Below are 21927 nucleotides of genomic sequence, written 5' to 3'. Positions count from 1 at the left end.
CACAACAATATGTGGAATATGTCAAACGGTATGCATACTTTCTGAATTCACTGTAAAATAAAAATGCATGTGGCGGAGTGGCTACCTTTGGTTCATACATGATGTTACAGGGACTGACTAACAAAAACGCAACAAATCGAGGCAAAGAAAAAAAAAGATACTAACAACGTAACTGTTGTCATCTCTTAATCTGATCTTCGTAGCCGACTATATCTCACCCTTTGATCTTCTGGAGTGCAGTGGGGAGATAACATGAGGGATGGAAGCACATCTGCCACACTGATTTGACAATTTTTCAAAACCCACCGCAAATATTGAACGGATGATAAAACCCACATTTAATCCAGGTCTTGAATAAAACATGTGGCTTGTTTTTCAGGATAATCATATTAATCCACTTGAATACAAATGAATCGGAGCAGTCTTTAATCATCACAAAGTCAGAGCCAAGTGTGCTGAGACCATGTTGTAAATCTACAAATGCAGTAAATACCTTCAGTGTGCTATTAGTAAGAAGAAAACTAATTTAGTATGATCCGAGTTATGTGTTTGTGTAAGGTCATGAACCCTGTTTCCGTTTTGTGTTGAAGTGAGAGACAAATACTCATAGGTTACCCATGCCGAGCCCTCTAGCAGACCATGTGAGAGTGTGAGTAGCGCAGTAAAGCATGCTGTCTGATATGGACTATACACAGCATCAATCCCCCCAGAAAACAGCTGACTACGCCAATACACACCATGGCTTCATTCACTGCACACGACAGGACTCTCACTGACTCCCATTACTCAGAGAGGTATCAACACTCAACGAAGCTGGGTTAAACTAAAAACATTCATGTTTACTATTTGGCTATTTTCGATAAAGAGTCTTTTTATTTTTGCAACTGTTTTGCTATCTTGAGTATTAGGCACTCACCTTTTCAAAGAATAGGATCTGTGCAGTTAGGAACCAGTTGCCATACTATGGCTGTCCTTTTGCAAACAAGAGGTAAAGGTCAACTTTTAGTCCTGCAAACCATAAATACCAGTTAGCATGAGCACTTCAGTAGTGTTGTGAACTTGGGGAAAATATCTTTAGCCTTTCAAAACAAGCCCATTCCTTCTCGTTCAGAAGGAATACATAAATATAAAGCAAGCATTATGGATAATGAGTGTTTGTGTTGCAAATGGAAATACTGTATTGACAATTCTCCATAAATACCAGTTAGCATTAGCACTTTAGTAGCTATGATAACTATTTGATTAGTTCTCTGTTCAAGACTTAGACTAGGGATATATAATAATATTATTAGATAATATTATTATGAGTCTTTAATGGGAAAAGGGGAAGAAAAGAGACGAGCGTCAAGGAAACTTGTATCATAGAAAGTTCTTAAATGTACTTTTAAGTTGTAAAACATTTTTAAAAAACATTTCTGGTTTCTCAACATCCTCCTCTGATGCTAGCTAGCTGTCTAGCCTAATACCAAGATTGGTAGCTAGCACATGAAACCCTGAGGCTGTTTCATCTAAAACACATTTGCATGATTCACCCATAGTGCAGCTTCACATTTTCCAATCACGCTCAGGAGAGTTTTTAAAAAATAAGATAAGCCGATACATGTGATAAATAATTTAACAGCACAATGAATATTTAAACGATAGGCCCTTGTTGTACGGCTGCCAACAAAAGAGGGAGCAGATAAGGGCTCATGCTTGATTGAGACATTGTGGGATAAAAGTGAAAAGGGCTCCATCGAGATGACTCATCAACGACAACCATTTTTGATTTCCTTATTCTCTGCGGGCCATTTGGCAAAGCTGTTAATCCATCTATCCATATAAAGACACAGGAAACACACACAATCACGCGCGCACGCTCAAACACACACACAAAACACACATTAATGAGCCCGGTAATGATCCAATAATATCACCGATATGCAACGCACACAGGTTCCCAGAGAGAGTCATGACGACATCTCAATGAACGCGTATCAAATCACACTGTTCATCGGGATGTCTGTTGTTGCTTGGTTTACATGTTCCTTTCAGTGTCATTGCCTCTATGATACTCGGCTGCTAACACTATCTATAAATAAAACAACACACGATTTCAGTGCGATCAACACATAACGTTGCCTGTAGCACTTCAGGCTCTCTCTCTGTGATGCGGCAGCGAAGGTAACCTTGGATGTACTGTAAGTTGCTAGTCATATTTTTAGAACAATTGTTTCGGCACTTTTTACGACAGCACATTTATAATCGTTGGCAATATTTGAGAGCTTCTGTGAGTCATGTGTTTGTTAGAGGCACATTTTCTTTTATAGCTGGGTAGACTTCATAAAAGTCATACAAGTCAAAAGAAAAATGTTTTGAGTACGGAGGACAGACGGGTGTAGAATTATTAAATACGTTAGACAATTTTGCAAACCACACACGTGTACTGTACCAAATGGCAGTCACATTAAATATGGAGCAACTACCTCCAACTAGCCCCAAGCCATAAGACAGCTAAATAGTTAGTCCCTGTAGCGATTGGTTAACTATTTAACTATCTGAATTGACCCTTTTTGCACTCTTTTTCACACTTGACTCATCACTGCCACTGCTGCTACTGTTTATTATCTATCCCAGGGATGGGCAACTTTGATGGGGGTGGGGGACACAAAAAAACAGAACTCATCATGAGGGGCCGCAGCGGCTGGTGGGTCTGCGTACCCACATCGATATCCCCCCAACCCCACCTTGCAAGCTAAACATTTTAGCAGCTCCCCTCGTGACAGCGAAGAGGAAAAATGTACATTTTAAAATAAATGTTCTGCAATTCTACACATTTTGCCATGGGGCGTAGAGAAAGTGTTGCCATTTAAAGGCAAGTTTGCTGCAATTCTACACATTTTGCCACGGGTGGAGAGAACATTTTGCAATTAACTAAGTTCATGCAATTTTACTCAATTGGCCATGTGTTGGAGGCAAATGTTTGCCGTTTTTAATATGACAACTGATGATCAATGGGCCCAATCCCGGTCGACCATGCTTACTACAAGTTTAGATAGCTGGCAGATAGCTCGGTACTGGTACCCTGTGTATATAGCCAAGTCTTCGAAACACATTGTGTATTTATTCCTTGTGTTATTATTTTTTAATTATTTCCCTGTTTCTCTTTGCATTGTTGGGAAGGGCCAGTAAGTAAGCATTTCACTGTTAGTCTACACCTGCTGTTTACGACGCATGTGACAAATAACATTTGATTTGACTCGTGGCTCTACTACCTACATATTCTTTGAAGTGTCATCTCATCTTACATTTTAGTCATTTAGCAGACGCAAGTGCTTTGCTCAAGTGCACATCGACAGATTTTTCACCTAGTCAGTCCGGAGAGTCGAACCGCCGACTTGTCGGTTACTGGCCCAATGCTCTCAACCGCTAGGCTACCTGCCGCCCTTATTTCGCTTTCAATGCACTGATGCAACTCACCTTAAAAACATCTTAATTCTGTACTCTCTACTTTTAATTATACTCATTAACAAGGCAGTTGTCCATAGCACCATGTCTATTTGACAGTGCACGGTGGTTAACTGAGCTGCTATCATTAGGACATGTTAATAAGCTATGTTATGCTAATGCTGTGTTTGTTTTTCTGCCCCCATGCTGGTAGTGGTGCGTGGTGACTGCCAACGGCTGCATGTTTATACTGCAGGTGCTGTCCTCCGAAGGAGGGAGGGAGTCCCACTACCCTAATCATGAGAGAGAGGAAGGGAGAGAGCGAGAAATAGAAATTGTGTGAGAGCGAGAGGGAGACGCGAGTGGAGAACTTAGGGCATGCCAGAGGGAGGGGAGGGATGGTGGAGAGAGGGAGGGTGCGGAAGGAGGAGAAGAGGCTGGACTAAACAGCAGGACTCTGCCAGGCAGTTAATTGGACCTGACCGTTAGGAATGCATACACCCATGACAGATGACATTTAAACCACTCACCGCTTCACTACACACTGGAGTGTGACTTTGCACAACTCCCGTCTGTAGTATGAACACTCCAAATAATAGGACAGGCTGGCGACTGGTGGCCGCGAAACTACCCTGCTCTACAACTCGAAACACACACATTTAAGGGTGTTAACACCCTTAACCCGGTTAAACGCAGCATTGCAAAACAGAGTGTCAACCAACTCCAAATAGATCCTTCAGAGGGAGTTGTGCGTGTCTAATGTGCGTGTGTGGTGGGCACATTTCATCTGACCGTGTTTATTATCCCCCCCCACAGAGAGACTAATCACACGGCTGTGATGAGCTCCGGGGGGTTAGGCCGGTCCAACCCATCCTTCCAGCCCGGCCTAGGACACAAGCACCCACAGTCAGGCAGGCAACACTCTGTCTCTCCCCTGCTCCAACCCAATGAGGGTCATGGAGAAAATAGAGCGTCCTCACTATCTTACTGTGACTCACGGCGTGATTACCGTTCCGTACCTAGCAGCTAGTTACACTCCCTGCCTTTTCTGGCGCCCCGTCTCAATAACCTGTATGTTAGGGACAGAGCACGGCGATTGCTTTTAACACGGCCACAGCTTAACAGGCAGACTGTGGCACAATTTTCGCAATCGTTAAGTCATCCTGTTAGGATCTTTTAATCATCTACCTCAGCGGGTAATCTAATTATCATGATTCACAGGTACTGGCATGCAACTCCACAGCTGTTCTTGCTCTCATTCCTATTGGTTCACTGTTCTTATTCAAGAGGCATATACACAAAGGTATCCCTGGTGTAAAAGTAAGCAAATTACATGTTTTTTTTTTAAATTATGCAATAGCCTCGTGTGTGTGTACTGCGTAATGACGAATAAACAATCACATGCAGGGTTTTCCCGCTTTCAATTGGTTGCAGGGCACAAGGGCGCTTACTTCAAAGCCATAGTGTAATAGCCCGTGTTTCCAAGCTCCCCTCATACAATCTTGTCTTGGATGATACGTTTTCCCTCATGTTTATTCATGTCGTAGTCTTACTCAGGAGAAGGAGATGGAAAAAAAGCTAATTCGCACATCTACGGAGGTAAGCAGAAAATGAGACAGTGATTGCAGTGATCGTCAAAATGACAAACTCAGAAGTGGCAAGGTGGATACGGTGGTGGGTGATTTAGTGAAACTCACTGCGGCTTCATTAAGTGTTTCTATGAGATAACCGCTGCGGAAAACGCACAGGCGGCAGATTTGGGTTGCAAACTTCACAGTCAGTTCCACTCGGGGAGGGGGAATCTACTGGTGCCACTTGCCAGACAGCGCTTCTGCCAGCCAACCTGACATCACCTCACACACACTAAATCAAATCTCCTATATAACACCAAGCTCTTCGTCAGCCCTATGCAAATTCATGATCATTGATGTTCAGAATCAACCAACTTCACACACTAATTAAAATCTCCACAGATTCCAAATGTTCTTGGCCTATTAAGTTCAAAGACTGGGCTACAGATATCAGACAAAGGCTTCTATCATCCAATTAGGTGATCCAATAACCTTTCAACCCAGCTCAAGGATTTCAGACTCTTACATTGTAACACCATTAAACATTAGGCCACATCATATGCCAAGTTCTAAACTGAACAATTGATAAAATGCTGAATATACAGTACATAATATGAAAGCACATACAATAAAGAAAATTGGCTGCAACTCAAAGATTGGTTGAAATGGACATTGTAACAGTTTGTGAATAGACAGTGAATTATTGATGTACATTGATTGGCATAGCACAAGGACTGCTGGCACTGAGTTAAAGGGCTTATTGGTTCCTGAGAGGCCCACAGACGGAAGAGGGCGGGAAGGGGGAGGGAGAGAAGGAGGGGTTGGCAGTGGCATTATCCTGTGGACTGTAACTCGACTAGGGGAGTAGAGGGAGGGATGGATGAGAGATGGAGGGATGGAGGGAAGGAGTATCCTCTGGACTGCTCAACTAGGGGAGCAGATGGAGGGAGGGAGGGATTTGAGGGAGAGATAGAGAATGTGGAGGCCCTGGCTGTGGAGGGGGACATAACACCTGGCTAATGTCTCCACAGGCTCTAATTAACAACTGATCCAGGCAATGCTGCCTGCGAGGTGGCCTGTTACCAACAGCCATTGTTATTCCCCCACCTGCCAAAGAGCCACTATCACCGGCGACCTTCCACCGCTGTGTAGGACATGTCATTAATTCAACCCCCCCATTCAAGGCTTTTCATTGCCCATGTTTCTGGCGCTGTAGTCTTAATGAATCAGTAGATAAGGCTGGCTTGTTATAGAGCTGGCTTACACACATATCCCCCCCCCCCCACTAGATTACAACACAGCTCAACTCCTCTGCCAACAGAGAACTGGACCAAGTTAAGAGGCCTACATGGTGTGCGAGTGTGCATACAAAATATATATATATAAACGCAGAAGACACATTTCAGTTGAATGCAATCAGTTGTACAACTGACTAGGTATCCCCCTTTCCCTTTTTAAAAGCACGTTGAGAACTTTAAACGCACTTCATATTCGGGTATTGAAAATTATTCGATGTGGTGGGGTGAAAAATCATTGTTGCGCAAGAGGCATTTCGCATGCCCTCGATAACTTTAAAAAAAATTCATTATGGAAATCAATAATAGCAATTTAGTAAGCCAGAGCTCCAGTATGCTGATCCATCTAGAGTCAATGCCAGGGGAGCTGAATTAATTAGGCCCTTATGTCACATATGTACAATGCTTAATTCAATGAAAGAGCTATAATTTATGCAGAGCAAGTGCACTCTACCCTTTGAGAAAACAACACTGTGCAGTGGTGAAGTACATTCACTGTACTTACTACACACTCTAGCTATGAGCTATGATACATATTCATATAAACACTAGCAATAAAAGCTTCACTGACAGTTTCCATATCGCCTCTAACCCTTTCTGAAAATATATCCGCAGTTTAGTGTTCTCTTAAATACCTTGACATCTCCACAAAGGTGAATTAAATGTTGAGTATTTAAACACAGTTACATTGGAAATTAAAAAGCTGGAGATCTATCGCCTCTCCGACAGGGGAAGAGGAAACCGTGTGCCCGGACTATATGACCTCATAAAAGCGCAGAGCACTGTCATAAGCAACATTGTGTGACGTGTCAACCTGCGTCCGCGGCTCCACCTTGATCAAGCCCTGATATTTGACCACTGGGAATATTGATGTTTTATGATTTAGAAAGACAACACGAATCACCTCAGGCAACAGCTCTCATACAAATCCATATTGAAGGAGAATATCCAAGCTCTAAAAATGTAGATTAGAGACCGTGCAAACCATATACAGTATAATTTCAAGTTCTAGCCTGGTCCCAGATCTTTTTGTGCTGTCTTGCTAACTGGTCTGTTTTACCATACCAATTTCACACAAACAGATCTTGGACCAGGCTAACAGTGTACATGCTCAGGAAGAAGTGTACCTGTATTCCTCCTGGGTGAAGACTGGTATAACAGAGGGCTGCAGGACAGTGATAACCACCAGGGTCTTGTTGACTTTCACTGGCTCCCCGTCGTCATAGGCAACAATGATTAGCTGCAGGGAGGAAATAAAATAAGAATCGAACAAGAAAAAAGTGGAACATAGGGTGTCACTCAATTTCTCCCCTCAATGACGTTCTTAGAAAAACGGTCATTTTACAGTACTGTTTATAACAAAAGGTATGTACTCACACTAAACACTAGATTGGGCTCTTCATTGAGGTTGACACGTGTGATGACACTGCCTGTGACTTCGTTCACGTCAAAGATGCTGCCGCTGTAAGGGTCCTCATCGAGGTCCAGTCTGTAACGCACACGGCTGGCAGGGGTACCCTGTGAAATACACACACACCTTATGTTAATTTATCTACAATGGCAGGGCAATCTCAACTAAATGCATCAGGACATTTCTAAATAAGCCCCCCCCACGCACACACACAGGATCAAGGGTCGGGGGATCAACATTCATTGGCTCTGTGGCTCATGCATTTGAAACATCCCGTTTCCTTGCCACTGAGGCATACTCCACAACGTCTATTTTTTTTTTCCATTACTCTCCAAAGGCTCCGGGTGGAACAGAATGGTGTTTCGCTCATTCTAAGACCTCTTTGTGAACTCATGTGTTGCCTTAGCAGGCAGGGAGGCAGACAGAGATGCAGGAGGTGGCGACTCGCCTGGGTGTCTGGATCATTCGGGGTGGTGAAGTGAGGGGGAAGGAGAGACCCTACGGGGGGCAGTGACGTCTCAAACAAATCCATCGTCCAACAGCATAAATGCCATAGCAAATGGACCCTGATTCTCAGGGGCTTAGCGTGAAATCTAGGATTTACTGATTTATTATGAAAGCATTGAGAGAAAGTACATCAATATCGCAGAGGAGCGAGTGTCTGAAAACACTGCTTAACCTTCCCTACATAGTGCACTACTTTTGACCAGGGCCTGTATCCGCAAGGTGTCTCAGAGTAGGAGTTCTGATCAGGTCCCAACCTGTCCATATCCTGTAATCTTATTCCTTATGATCTACAAGGCAAAACTGATCCCTGATCAGCACTCCTACTCTGACAGATTTTTGGGGCTTTTGTCAAAAGTAGTGCACAATATAGGGAATAGGGTGCCAATTGGGATTCACCCTGCCTGGAGTCATAGACAGGGAAATCTAGTCGGACACGTGTTCCACCGTGACTCAAACATAATCCTGAATCATACTTTATCGTATCGCATTTCTGTACACTTATCTCGTTCAACTGTAATATTTTCTCTGCACTAATACTTTAAGTCGCCTTTTTAACACCGCCGAGACAACTTAATTGCACGCTGCCACGACTGTGACACCTTCACACCTTTTAACAGAGTTCTGAATCTTAAACATGCAGGTTAAATCTCTCTCTCTCTCGCTCATACAGGGCCACATTTGGGTGTAGTTCAGAATGGAGAAACATGGCTAAAGATGGCTCGTGAATAAACAGAAGCATCATGAAATGTGGGATGCCAATGCGAAGAGACAGCTGACAGATGTTAGGAGAATAGTGGAGCAAAGAAGCCAGGTTAGAGAGAGAGCAACAGCATCGTTGGACGCCATAACGACAAGCAGGTCAGAGCTGAGAGGATAATGCTAGCTGACGAATTAAGGATCTGTCATTTTGTTTGGCAAAAATCAAATGCACTTTCATATTCTATGAATTTGGTAGCTCACATGGCTTACTTACAACACGCTTTTTTTAGTAGCAGTTTCATGATGTAAAAGACGTAGTTAAACAAAACAGCAGAACCAGCATTTGTGTAAATGCATGTTCACTTTCTGTAATTACAATGAGTAAAACTATGATACATTTGTTAAAATCACACAGATCTCCCTTGTTAAGCACCGTTTTTTCTTTTCTTTTAACTCCTAGGGGATTTTCAAGCAAACATTTCCTTGATTAAACATACATTCTGAATTTAAGTCATATTGTCCTGATAAACAAAACAACTCAAGTTGGAGTTCTGTCTCAATAGCTGCTCCTTCTCAATAAGCCAAGCTAGCACCTAGTCAGCAGAATCTACTATAAAGTACGGCCTGAGAACCCTTTCTCATATGACAGGAGAGAATCATGATCACAGTAAACAACTAATTCAAGTGTCAGTGTTTGACGGAGGACTATAACAATTTTGCCGAGCTTCTTGAGATGCTGAGAACAGCCCAGAGCCCCGTTTGTGCTCCGTAGCTTAGCTGGCAGCGAAGACAAAAAAAGTTTCCCATCGAAGTTTCAGGCCTGTAACAAATAGTAAATTAGTCTTCCCAGTCAATAGCCAGTCATGAGTAGACTTGCAGTGCCTTCCCTTATGTACTGTAAATAGAGAGAAAGCTACACTTTCATCAACCGATTATTCTTCAGCCTCCACATCTTTCACGGTGACAGTAACCCTAGCTGGAGCGCCTTGCAGGGGGGAGAAGATGGCAGGGGGTAGGGTGTTACGGAGGGGGAGAGAGGGAAAGTAGACAGCTCTGACAGGAGTCTCTGACTGCTCCACCATCTGCTGCAGAGGGGGTGAAGGACACAGGTCATATTGTAAAAATATGCACACAGACACACACACTCTGACAGGAGTCTCTGACTGCTCCAACATCTGCTGCAGAGGGGGTGAAGGACACAGGTCATATTGTACAAATGTGCACACAGACACACCCATATAGTTATGTGACTTCGCACAATTAGACGCACATGCATGCAGACAGTACACGGGCACGGTGCACAGACGCACGCACGCACACACACAATCTCAGACGGATCATATCATTTAGTGACTAAGCAACTACTCTGCTTATCAGATTGATTAAAAGGGGAGGAACGTTTCTCTCTAGGGTGGGCTGTTTAATAATACCAGTATAATGAAGGCTGATTGTGTAGCTTGCTTATAGGATTGCGTTAATTGCGTATATCACATTTAAAACTTTAGACAAGATGGGATATGAGAGGCGTAGTTGAACTCTTCATACCAGAAGCCCAACACTGATCACACTCCCCCCCGCCCAAAAAAACATTCCTCCCTGCATGAATACTGAACATTGGGAAGAAGACATTGAACAGCTTGTAGAGTGCACTGAATTCACCTGTGAGATGTCAGATAAAAGAAGAGAACAGAGCCAAAGAGGATTGATCTGAGTCTCATCCAGCTGTGACTTGAGTTTTAAAATGTAATATCTCTTTGAAGGCCAACACGGACATAGGATAGATTTCACTACAGAAGCTGATATTAAAAGCAGACCATTGTCTCCGACATGCTAAAGACAGTGGCGGGTACAGTGACCACACATAACATCTGCAGTGTGGACCCCCACCCTCCACAGTGTGGACCCCCACCCTCCACAGCTTATCTGTCTGCAAACGTGGATGGAGAGAGAGAGAGAGAGAGAGAGAGAGAGAGAGAGAGAGAGAGAGAGAGAGAGAGAGAGAGAGAGAGAGAGAGAGAGAGAGAGAGAGAGAGAGAGAGAGAGAGAGAGAGAGAGAGAGAGAGAGAGAGAGAGAGAGAGAGAGAGAGAGAGAGAGAGAGAGAGAGAAAAAACAAGAGGAGGGGAAGGTTCTCTGCTCAGTCTCCTCACCTGAATTTATGATCAGGAGTGAGCTGTGTGTGTGTGTGTGTGACTGGGGGGGGCTAGCCTGCTTTGAGGTTCCAGCCAGGCAAGGTGCCAGGGAAGGTGCCAGGAAGGCTCTGTGGCGTCTCCCTCTCCCACCCTGTCTCTATCAGTGATTCATCTCACAGCTCAGCTTGAGAACTTGCCTCTCCTGTCATCTCAGAACTGCTTTACATACATCTGAGGGAGAGGAGTGATGCGGTGTGGGGCGCCGGTAGCCCCAGTCCAGCCAGCCAAGCCAGGGCCTCCCACTCATGCAGAGATATATCACAAGGGCTCACCTCGGCCTGCCAAGCCTGCCAGGCGGGAAGGGGTCTCCAGGGGGGCGAGGCTGGACCTCCGCTGGTGCTCTCTACTCTTCCCTTCCTCTCCTCCTTTCTCTTCGCCTTCTCTCTCCTTTTTTCTCTCTTCTCCTCTCCTTTCCTCCTCTCCTCTAATCTACCAACTGCTGGGTCCATTCAGAATGCCTTCAAGTTAAAAGGTTAATCTCCACATAGTCCTACAGTACCACTACGCCCTACGTGTGTGAAAAAAAATGATGGCATATAATCTATGTTGTTGTTCCACTGCATGTGAATTGATGAATAACATTCGTTCATGAATAACATTTGCTCCGTGTGTTATTTGACCTGAGAGACCTTAAGGCATCTGCCTCTTTGCGCCAATGTGATGGGTGAGTTTGTGAAATCAAGCGTTTACTATAAGGGGAAATGTAATGTCATTGTATATTCAGGAACTTGTTGCCGAAGCATGGCTGATTCGCCACGCCTTGGGACGTCGGCTTGGCAACACTGCCATTATTTCCTCAGGCCACAGGGCAATGAAATCACACAACACAGTGAGCATGTAGAATATGCTTCTATATGATATGCAGAGAGCATATTGCTTTCTGCCTGCAGGTCCACCCGAGGCTATAAGATATCAGAACATGTAGTGATATCAATCTCTCTCATAAATAACCATCCATAACTTATGTATGAACGGACAAATCCACTAGCACAGAACATGATAAATAAATGAAAGCTCCAAATAATGAGACTTACCCTACCAACGTAATAATAGCAAAACACACTACAACAACTCCGACCGATGTATTTAAATTATATCATAAAGCATTCCATCGACGGGACGCCTCTGTGGAATACATAGAAACAAGACAAACAAAGAAAATGACAATGTACGAGCGCAGTAGCGCAGACACATAGACACACACTATGTTTCCTGTTCTCCGCTAAATCGCCGGCTCGGGACAGAGCTGAGCCAATCATGCTTTCGCACCCGCGTTGCCACGGGAGCAGCAACCTGACAGGCATGTTGTAAAGTGACAGTCAGACCCAGAGCAGAGCAGGGCTGTCACGTTGTTGTCTACTCACAGGGGGGTCTAGGTCCTCTGCCTGTACCGTGGCGACCACGGTCCCCTTGACTGCGTTGGGAGCCACCATGCCCCTGTACAACGCCTGGCTGAACACTGGGGAGTAGTCATTCATATCCTGGAGAAGGAAGAGAGAAACACAACCATGTAATTAGTGAGTTTCTGAATCAACAGCATTTTTAACCTAAAAGCCTACTACCACCACCACCGCCATAATAAAGATACCCCTCATGGTAAATGCTTCCAGTTGTCAGAATGACATTAGTCTCTGTGAGCTTGATTGAATTCAGCATTATTGTGAATTTGTGAAGGAGCCAGCGCTGTCACTGCTGACGGACATGGCAAGCCATTTTCCTCGGCTACTCCTTTGGCTTCCTCTGAAGGACTGGCTGCATTTACAACTGTCAGCCTGGTCTAGGGAGGCTCACATTAACACTTAGGCAAAGCACTAAATCAAAATGGCAGATACTCAATAGGAGATCATGAGGCTCCATTAGGACTGACATGTGCGGCAGAGGGACTGTTTTAACTTCTCGCCTGAGAGAGATCATTAAGACCATGTGTGTGAACCACGGAGACGAAAGCTCTATATGAAGCTTAGCAAACCTCCTAGTACTGGTAGAGGACATCAGTACTCTATTTCGCCAAAGAAGTGTTCTTTCCCAAAGACTGTCTGAAGACTGAAGAGGTCCAATAATGAGTGCAACTGGATCAGAATACAAAACATGTGTTAGCCTACAATCTGTCCAGTGGCTGCTCAACCATTCGCCCTTAAGACGGAGCTGCATTGCAATGCATTCAAAAGGGCATGCCGCCTCACAAAATCCAAGGAGAGGCCAGGCTAGTTCAGGTGTCCAAATTACACCTTCTTCTTCCGGCTACCTCCTGCTCTGAGAATTTACACCGAAAAGTCCTTGATACAGCGCCTAGGCATGTTAATAAAACTTAGTGGTTGTCTGTCTGTCTAGACAGCAGCTTTCGTCACTGTTCCCTTTTATAACACAGAACAAGAACAAAAAATTGCTACGATTCCCATTAAGTTCTAGACACGGTTTTATCTAACATTAGGATGATAACATCCCAGAAACATTCAAAGAATTCAATGAATGTTTTGATAACAAAATATATATTTTTCAAAAAGGTTTTAAATGAAATATCCTTGGGATGTTAAAGGTTTAATGTCAGGTGCACAGGTAGAGTGAAATGCCTTTCCGGCAAGCTCCAAAACATACAACGCAATAATCGACATCAATGTAGCACTAAAAATACCATAAGATAGAACAAAAAAATAAGAAATAGTGCACAACATTCACTAAAATGTCGTGCACAACAGCTGTAACAAACACCACCAAACATTCCTCCAAAATTCTCATTAGGTTTCCAGGTATTGTAATAACACAATGTACGAGTAATGTTCTCGTAATGTTTAATGTTTTTTTCTCTCATAACAGAAAAACTACCCAGTCATGCTGATGATGATTATACAATATTTGTTTAAAACATTCGCCTGATGTTGCAAGAACGTTCCCAGAAAACATTGTCTGTTCTTTTAAAGGTTCCCAGAATGTTTCATTAGGTAGTGGGAACATTGTGGGGACATGACAAAAGATACAGTGCCTTCAGAAAGTATTCACATCCCTTGACTTTTTTCAAAACAAATTGTCTTCCAGCCTGAAATTTAAATTGATTAAATTGAGATTTTTTTTGTTGTCATGTGCCTCCACACAATACTTCATGAAGTGGAATTATGTTTTTCTACATTTTTACAAATTAATTAAAAATCTAAATCTAAAATGTATTGAGTCAATAAGTATTCAATCCCTTTGTTATGGCAAGCATAAATAAGTTCAGGAGACTACCTCATCGCAGTACACCACACATACAATTACAGGTAAGGTCCCTCAGCCGAGCAGTCCATTTAAAACACAGATTCAATCACAAAGACCAGGGAGGTTTTCCAATGCCTCGCATTGCCTGTGCTTGGCTCCAAATGAATGGAGCCAAGCACAGGGCAAATTTCTAGGGGAAAATCTGGTCCAGTCTGCTTTACACCAGACACTGGGAGATAAATTCACCTTTCAGCAGGATAATAACCCAAAACACAAGGCCAAATCTACACTGGAGTTGGTTACCAAGAAGACGATGAATATTCCTGAGTGGCCTCTTGGTTGATTTCTTTTGATTTTCCCATGATGTCAAGCAAAGAGGCACTGAGTTTGAAGGTAGGCCTTGAAATACATCCACAGGTACACCTCCAATTGACTCAAATTATGTCAACATTTGTGGGCAGAACTGAAAAAGCGTGTGCGAGCAAGGAGGCCTACAAACCTGACTCAGTTACATCAGCTCTGTCAGGAGGAATGGGCCAAAATTCACCCAACTTATTGTGGGAAGCTTGTGGAAAGCTACCCGAAACGTTTGATCCAAGTTAAACAATTTAAAGGCAATGCTACCAAATACTAATTGAGTGTATGTAAACTTCTGACCCACTGGGAATGTGATGAAAGAAATGAAAGCTAAAATATATAATTCTCTCTACTATTATTCTGACATTTCACATTCTTAAAATAAAGTTGTGATCCTAACTGACCTAAGACAGGGAATTATTACTAGGATTAAATGTCAGGAATTGTGGAAAAACTGAGTTTAAATGTATTTGGCTAAGGTGTATGTAAACTTCCAACTTCAACTGTATTTGGAACTGATGCTTGAAAAGGTTAACCCCTTATCTGGCACTAAACTATATCTATATACACAGTACTTCCATTCATTTTTCAAACTGGTACTGGGGGACATTCAGACGAGTCTGGTGAGGCTTGTGGGCATCCTAGAGCAAAACAACCAGACTTCGACGTGTTCGCGAGAGTCTCATCTTTTTATCGGGGGGTGTCACAGTAGGTTGTAGTCCAAACTGTTCGGATGCTACAGCCTATTTAGTGAGAATACTGATTTCGGGATGTCTCATGGTCTGACAAACACCACTCTAGCTCTGCCACCATTCACCGCAGATGCAGAAGTGTGACATCAGCGGATGCGGTGGATTGAGACACATCCAATGCAACAAAACAGATCTCTATACCTTAAACGGATGGGTTTTGATGGGGATTGTTTTTATTATGCTAATTGGGGCCGCAGAAATCTGCTCTAGAGGGTTAAAGTCATCATTGGCCTCATGGTGAAATCCCTGAGTGGTTTCCTTCCTCTCCGGCAACTGAGTTAGGAAGTTACGCCTGTATCTTTGTAGTGACTGGCTGTATTGATACACCATCCAAAGTGTAATTAATAACTTCACCATGCCGAAAGTCTGCTTTTTTTTAAACCTATCTACCAATAGGTGCCCTTTTTTGCAAGGCATTGGAAAACCTACCGGGTCATTGTGGTTGAATCTGTGTTTGAAATTCACTGGGACCTTACAGATAATTGTATGCATTGGGTACAGAGATGAGGTAGTCATTCAAAATTTGATGTTAAACACTATTATTGCACACAGAGTGAGTCCATGCAACTTATTATATGACTTCTTAAGCACATTTTTACTCCTGAACTTATTTAGGCTTGCCATAACAAAGGGATTGAATACTTTTTTATTTATTTTAAATTCATCCATAAACATTTCTAAAAACATAATTCCACTTTGACATTATGGGGTATTGTGTGACACAAAATCTAAATTGAATACATTTTAAATTCAGGCTATAACACCAAAATGTGGAAAAAGTCAAGGGGTGTGAATACTTTCTGAAGGCACTGTAGCAGCTAGAGCTAAATAATTATACTAATGGACACTGACTGAGTAATACAGTCTCGTTTAAGGTCTGTGTAAAACCATATCACAAGCCTAATCTCTTACAGTGCCTAGTCTTCTACTGGTCTAGGAGCGTCACGCAGAGGTCAATCTCCATACAGCTCGTGTCTGGTGCCTAATCGTCTGAATCATAATACATCAGATGGCCACAATCCTGACAAAATAGAGCCCTCACAAACCTAATGATCATCCAGACATAAAATATCCCAGCACTGTACTACAATATCAATCTGTCAGTCTGTCTTTCATCGGGCAAGGAGAAATGAGAGGTAGCTGAGGATCATCCATCTCTCTTTTACTCCGCGGTGGTGAGGATGGCTAGTGGTTTTAGACCAGAGAGAGAGAGAGCGAGAGCGAGAGAGCGGAGCCATGTATTCATGAAAAATGAGATTCACAGGTCTCCTGCTACGCTTCTGCATTTTTCCTTTTGAATGATGGAGTTGGCTTGTGAGTGATAAACAGCCCGGTGGCCTAACTGATGGGTCTCTGCTATGGAGGCGGCAGAGGGAAGGTACAGTGGTTTCCTTACCGTTATCTTTACAGTGACAGTGGCCAGGCCTGGGGGCATGCTCCCTCCACTGTCCAGGGCTTCCACCACGAAGGTGTGGTCCGTGGCTGCCAGGGTCTCAAAGTCCAGCGTCTGCAGCACAGAGAGCTCTCCAGTCACTGGGTTGACAGCAAACAATTGCCTGGCCTCCGGGGTCCGTATACGGAAGGTGATGTTGGAGTCCAGGTCAGAGTCTTTGGCCTAGAGGAGAGGAGATGAAGAGAAGGAGGAGGAAGGAGTACTGCGGGTAGGAAACAGTTCAGTGTCCTGTATTAGTGGATCTCTGGTCTATGGGACTTGAAGTAACTTTTACTGTAGTCATAAATAGGTATATGTAAGAAACAGTTTCCCTATTAGCTAAGAACACAACAGCCAGAAAATTATACAACGTTACAGCATGAATCTTAAGTCTCTTATTCAATAGGCAATAATAAAAACAAAAGAATCGAGCAATTCTAGTTTCTGGCACTCGTCAGTCAAATCACAGTGACAAGCAGTAATAACTACTCAAATCCATTGTTAGGAGAGAGACCTCTCTCCTGACAATGGATTTACCCCTGCGCCTGTGTGGGTTGTGCGTGTCGTTTTTTCAAGTGGAGGTGTGTGTGTTCACGTGGAGTGTGTAGGGGGAAGAATAGCTGTGGGCCTACACACAGATAACCCCCCTGACCATGCTAGCTCAGCCATTAGTGGCTCCACTAATCTGCCTACAAAATCAGCCTATCAGCAGGCTCGGTGTGGCATGGGGAGCGACGGGAGGCCACGGTGACGAGAGGTTTGACACTACTAGGGGATCAGTGCACTAGGACCAGACAGACACTGTCACTGTCACGTCAACTGTCAATCAACCAACCCAACCTGAAAATGTCCATGATTAGCCTCACACAGGGAGATGTGACTGGTCTCCTCTAAAAGGTATTCTCTGGGCTGACTAACAACAAATCACCACAATTCTAGATAACTTTTGGATCAAAGGAGAAGCATGTTCTTGGAAAACGCAAATAACCACAATTCCAAAGTCAGGTTCTTGGAAAACAAGCAGGTTTCCAATGAACATAATTTCACCTCAGAGAATAATGGGGGTAAAAAAAGTTCCTACTCCACTCAGCTCCTGTTTGACCTTTCCTGAGTGCACTTGACTGAATAGCGGGCCATGTAAAAATGTCCATGTCTGAGGTTTTCATATCCTCTGTCAATATGCTCTAGGCTATCCGAATGCCTCCTGACCTTGTGTGCTTTGATGTACTAGAGGATGCATTTGGACTGTGGAGCGTTTGAAGTAGTAAATACACCCCTGCCTTGTGGCTCCTGAGTGTGGCTGGAGCATGCTGTGCACTCTTGGACATACACATGCACACACGCACAGGCTGGCAATCACACATACGCACATACATCATGCACAAACACACACACAAACTCACAGTAAGCTGCAGGATGACTGTCTTCTTAGGACTATTCTCCGGTAGATTGACCGTATAGGATAGTTGTGAGAACACCGGACTGTTATCATCCACATCCAGCACGGTCACCGACAGAGTCAGTGTGGTCCTCCTGGGGTCCTCCACCGCTCCGTCCTCCGCCTCCACAATGAGGTCATACTGACCCCTGACCTCTCGGTCCAGAGGCACGGCGGTGGAGATGGTGCCATTGGAGTTGACCCTGAAGAGGTTGGCGTGGTTGACTAGTCGGTAGCGCACCTGGCCATTAACCCCCGCGTCTGGATCTGTGGCCTGGGTGGATAGATGGGTGGATGAATGGGTGGATGGGTGGGTGGGTATATGGATGGATGGAGGGAGGGAGGGAGACACAGGGGGTTAGACCCTCCATATCAAATCAAATCATATGAAATGTTATTTGTCACATGTGCCGAATACAACAGTGAAATGCTTACTTACAAGCCCTTAACCAACAATAACGTTTTCGGGAAATACCCCCCCCCCAAAAAAAAAGTAAGAGATAAGATGAACAAATAATTAAAGAGCAACAGTAAATAACTATAGCGGGGCTATATACAGGGGATACCGGTACAGAGTCAATGTGCGGGGGCACGGTGTCGAGGTAATTGCGGTAATATGTACAAGTAGATAGAGTTATTAAAGTGACTATGCATAGATAATAACAGAGAGTGGCAGCAGCGTAGAAGGGGGGGGGGGCAATGCCAGTAGTCTGGGTTGCCATTTGATTAGATGTTCAGGAGTCTTCTGGCTTGGCTTGGGGGGTAGAAGCTGTTTAGAAGCCTCTTGCACCTAGACGCTCCGGTACCGCTTGCCGTGCGGTAGCAGAGAGAACAGTCTATGACTAGGGTGGCTGAAGTCTTTGACAATTTTTAGGGCCTTCCTCTGACACCGCCTGGTATAGAGGTCCTGGATGGCAGGAAGCTTGGCCCCGGTGATGTACTGGGCCATATGCTCTACCCTCTGTAGTGCCTTGTGGTCGGAGGCCGAGCAGCTGCCATACCAGGCAGTGATGCAACCAGTCAGGATGCTCTCGATGGTGCAGCTGTAGAACCTTTTTGAGGATCTGAGGACCCATGACAAATCTTTTCAGTCCCCTGAGGGGTAATAGGTTTTGTCGTACCCTCTTCACAACTGTCTTGGTGTGCTTGGACCATGTTAGTTAGTTGGTGATGTGGACACCATATGGCAGGCATCATGCCTACATTAATAGGGAGGAACTCTCACACACACATGCAGACATATACACAACACACACAAGCACGCAGGTAAGTGCACCCCCCCCACTTCACACACACACACACACACACACACACACACACACACACACACACACACACACACACACACACACACACACACACACACACACACACACACACACACACACACACACACACACACACACACACACACACACACACAGATGCACACACACACGATGAGACACCTGTTTTAACAGCAGGGAGAGAGCAGTACAGAGATCACAGGCAGACAGCCTTACACAGGTACACAGTGTTACAGTTTAACCGTCTCTTCAAACAGCCTGTTGTGTCCTCTCTGTAATGCAAATGGGGGATTTTTTTGTGCCGCAAGTCAAGCAGTTCTGTCTGTATATTGTAGGGATTGTATTGTATCCATACAGCATTAATCCTACCATTTCACTCTGGATTTGTTCGAGGTTGAGACAGTGGTTTTCCAATGCACTCTAATGAGCTAATGGAACATATAGCTCATAATGAAACTATGTTGTGTGTTCAGAATTGTCCTATGCTGTTCCATTGTAGTATATCCTGCATCTATGTTCTGTTACTGTAGTATAGGCCTACACTGCACGTATCTCTGCATTTTTTGCTAGAAGTGCTCTACACTGATAGCTCTCTTATCTGGCTCTGATCACAGAGGTACCCTGCATTAATCATCAAGGTGGTAATAGGGAGGCTGACTCTGCACCCATTCACTCCAGACTTGAAGGCGGGAGCCAGGTGACATGAAAAGCCAGGATCACACAGAATTATCATATCATCACTCTGATGACTTTGTAGGAACACGACTCCGTGATCCCATTGAACAAAGGAAGATAGTAACTTAACATCTCACCTCCAGATTGGTAGCTAAAAGCCATTGAAAAATGGAAAGAAACGTGATGTTGAAAAGTGCATTTATTCTACTAAAAGGCAAGTGATAATTGACTTTGGAGGGTGTAAAGGTGTCACACCCTGATCTGTTTCACCTGTCTTTGTGCTTGTCTCCACCCCCCTTCAGGTGTTGCCCATCTTCCTATTATCCCCTGTGTATTTATACCTGCGTTCTCTGTTTTTTGTTGTCAGTTCGTCTTGTCAGGTCTTACCAGCATTCTTTCCCGCCTTCCTGTTTCTCTAGTTCTGTTTCCTAGTTTTTCCCGATTCCGACCATTCTGCCTGCCCTGACCCTGAGCCTGCCTGCCGTCCGGTACCTGTCTGACTCTGACCTGATTACAAACCTCTGCCTGCCCTCGACCTGCCCTTTGCCTGCCCCGTGTTTCTAATAAATAATCTGAGAACTGTACTATCCGCCTCCCGTGTCTGCATCTGGGTCATATCATTATTTGTGATAAAAGGGAGAGTGGACACAAAATGTTTATTTTCAGAGACATTATTGGAGTAGTAGAGAACATTTATTTTCCACCAGAGAATGAAATACATTGAGGAAATGTAAATTAATCAATCTTGGTGGAAATACTGAAACAGGATCGGTTTGTAATTTTCATAAAAATAAAAATGGAGATTGCCTTCACTCAAAGCATATTGCAATGCGGTGCAAAAAATTGAAAACAATACGGAAATGCTGCTCCTGCTGTTGTTGTGTACAGAACACAACATCCGGCAGGAGATCAGTAAGATACCATTAGAATAATAAAGAACATGTTGACTCGACTGAAGTCTGAAAACCCAATCGTCAAGCCAAAATAATGAAGATAACTCTCCAGTCAGTGATGGCATGAGTTCAATACATTTCTATCAGCTTCTAAAGCAACCAGGACCTTGTTATGAAACTATTCACCTTCTCAGCAATCAATGAAAGGTCAACTTTGGGCAAAAATGCAAAATAACGGCTTTTACCTGTATAACTTATCAATGCACCATCATACCAGTTCATTTAAAGCATGTTAAAAAAAATGGATAATGGATAAATAAGATATTTGGCTACAGAAGTGCCATTTCTTACCGATCTCTACAGCTTCCGTCCAAAAACAAATCCTGTGAAATGACGTTAACACTACAAGTGGCTAGCTTAGCTAACGAATGTCACATCGATGACGCACCAAATGCACACCACAATTCTGTTCGTAAATTGAGAAAGAGGAGGATTTGGACCATTTTTCGTGTCCAAAGTCGACCTTTAAAAGTTAATGATTTGATCACCCTGCTGCAGGATAACTTTTCTGCAATGCAGGAAATAAAATGTAAATGTAGTGCATTTCAAATTTCAGACTTGATTTTTCCTTACGGAACATTTCCATTGCTTAGAGTTGAAGTCGGAAGTTTACATACACTTAGGTTGGAGTCATTAAAACTCGTTTTTCAACCACTCCACAAATGTCTTGTTAACTGTTAACCTTTATTCTCCACATCCTGTCTAAATGACGTGCCCAAAGTAAACTGCCTGTAGACTACGGT

General features: G+C 43.7%; 1 protein-coding gene across 1 annotated transcript in view; it reads right to left on the bottom strand.

Annotated features, from left to right (window-relative positions):
- The window catches only part of LOC139580887 (protocadherin-15-like), a 220646-nt gene that overhangs the window by 48964 nt on the left and 149755 nt on the right, over nucleotides 1-21927 (bottom strand). Inside the window, exons 21-25 of the mRNA XM_071410010.1 lie at nucleotides 18236-18544; nucleotides 16797-17015; nucleotides 12464-12580; nucleotides 7670-7810; nucleotides 7420-7532 (exon numbers count right to left, since the gene is read on the bottom strand). Coding sequence (XP_071266111.1) covers nucleotides 7420-7532; nucleotides 7670-7810; nucleotides 12464-12580; nucleotides 16797-17015; nucleotides 18236-18544 — 899 coding nt within the window. The remainder of the gene's footprint in view (nucleotides 1-7419; nucleotides 7533-7669; nucleotides 7811-12463; nucleotides 12581-16796; nucleotides 17016-18235; nucleotides 18545-21927) is intronic.

Source organism: Salvelinus alpinus, chromosome 7 (genome assembly GCF_045679555.1).
Source record: "Salvelinus alpinus chromosome 7, SLU_Salpinus.1, whole genome shotgun sequence".
NCBI classification, from domain to species: domain Eukaryota; kingdom Metazoa; phylum Chordata; class Actinopteri; order Salmoniformes; family Salmonidae; genus Salvelinus; species Salvelinus alpinus.
This window is presented reverse-complemented; position numbering and strand designations above follow the sequence as displayed.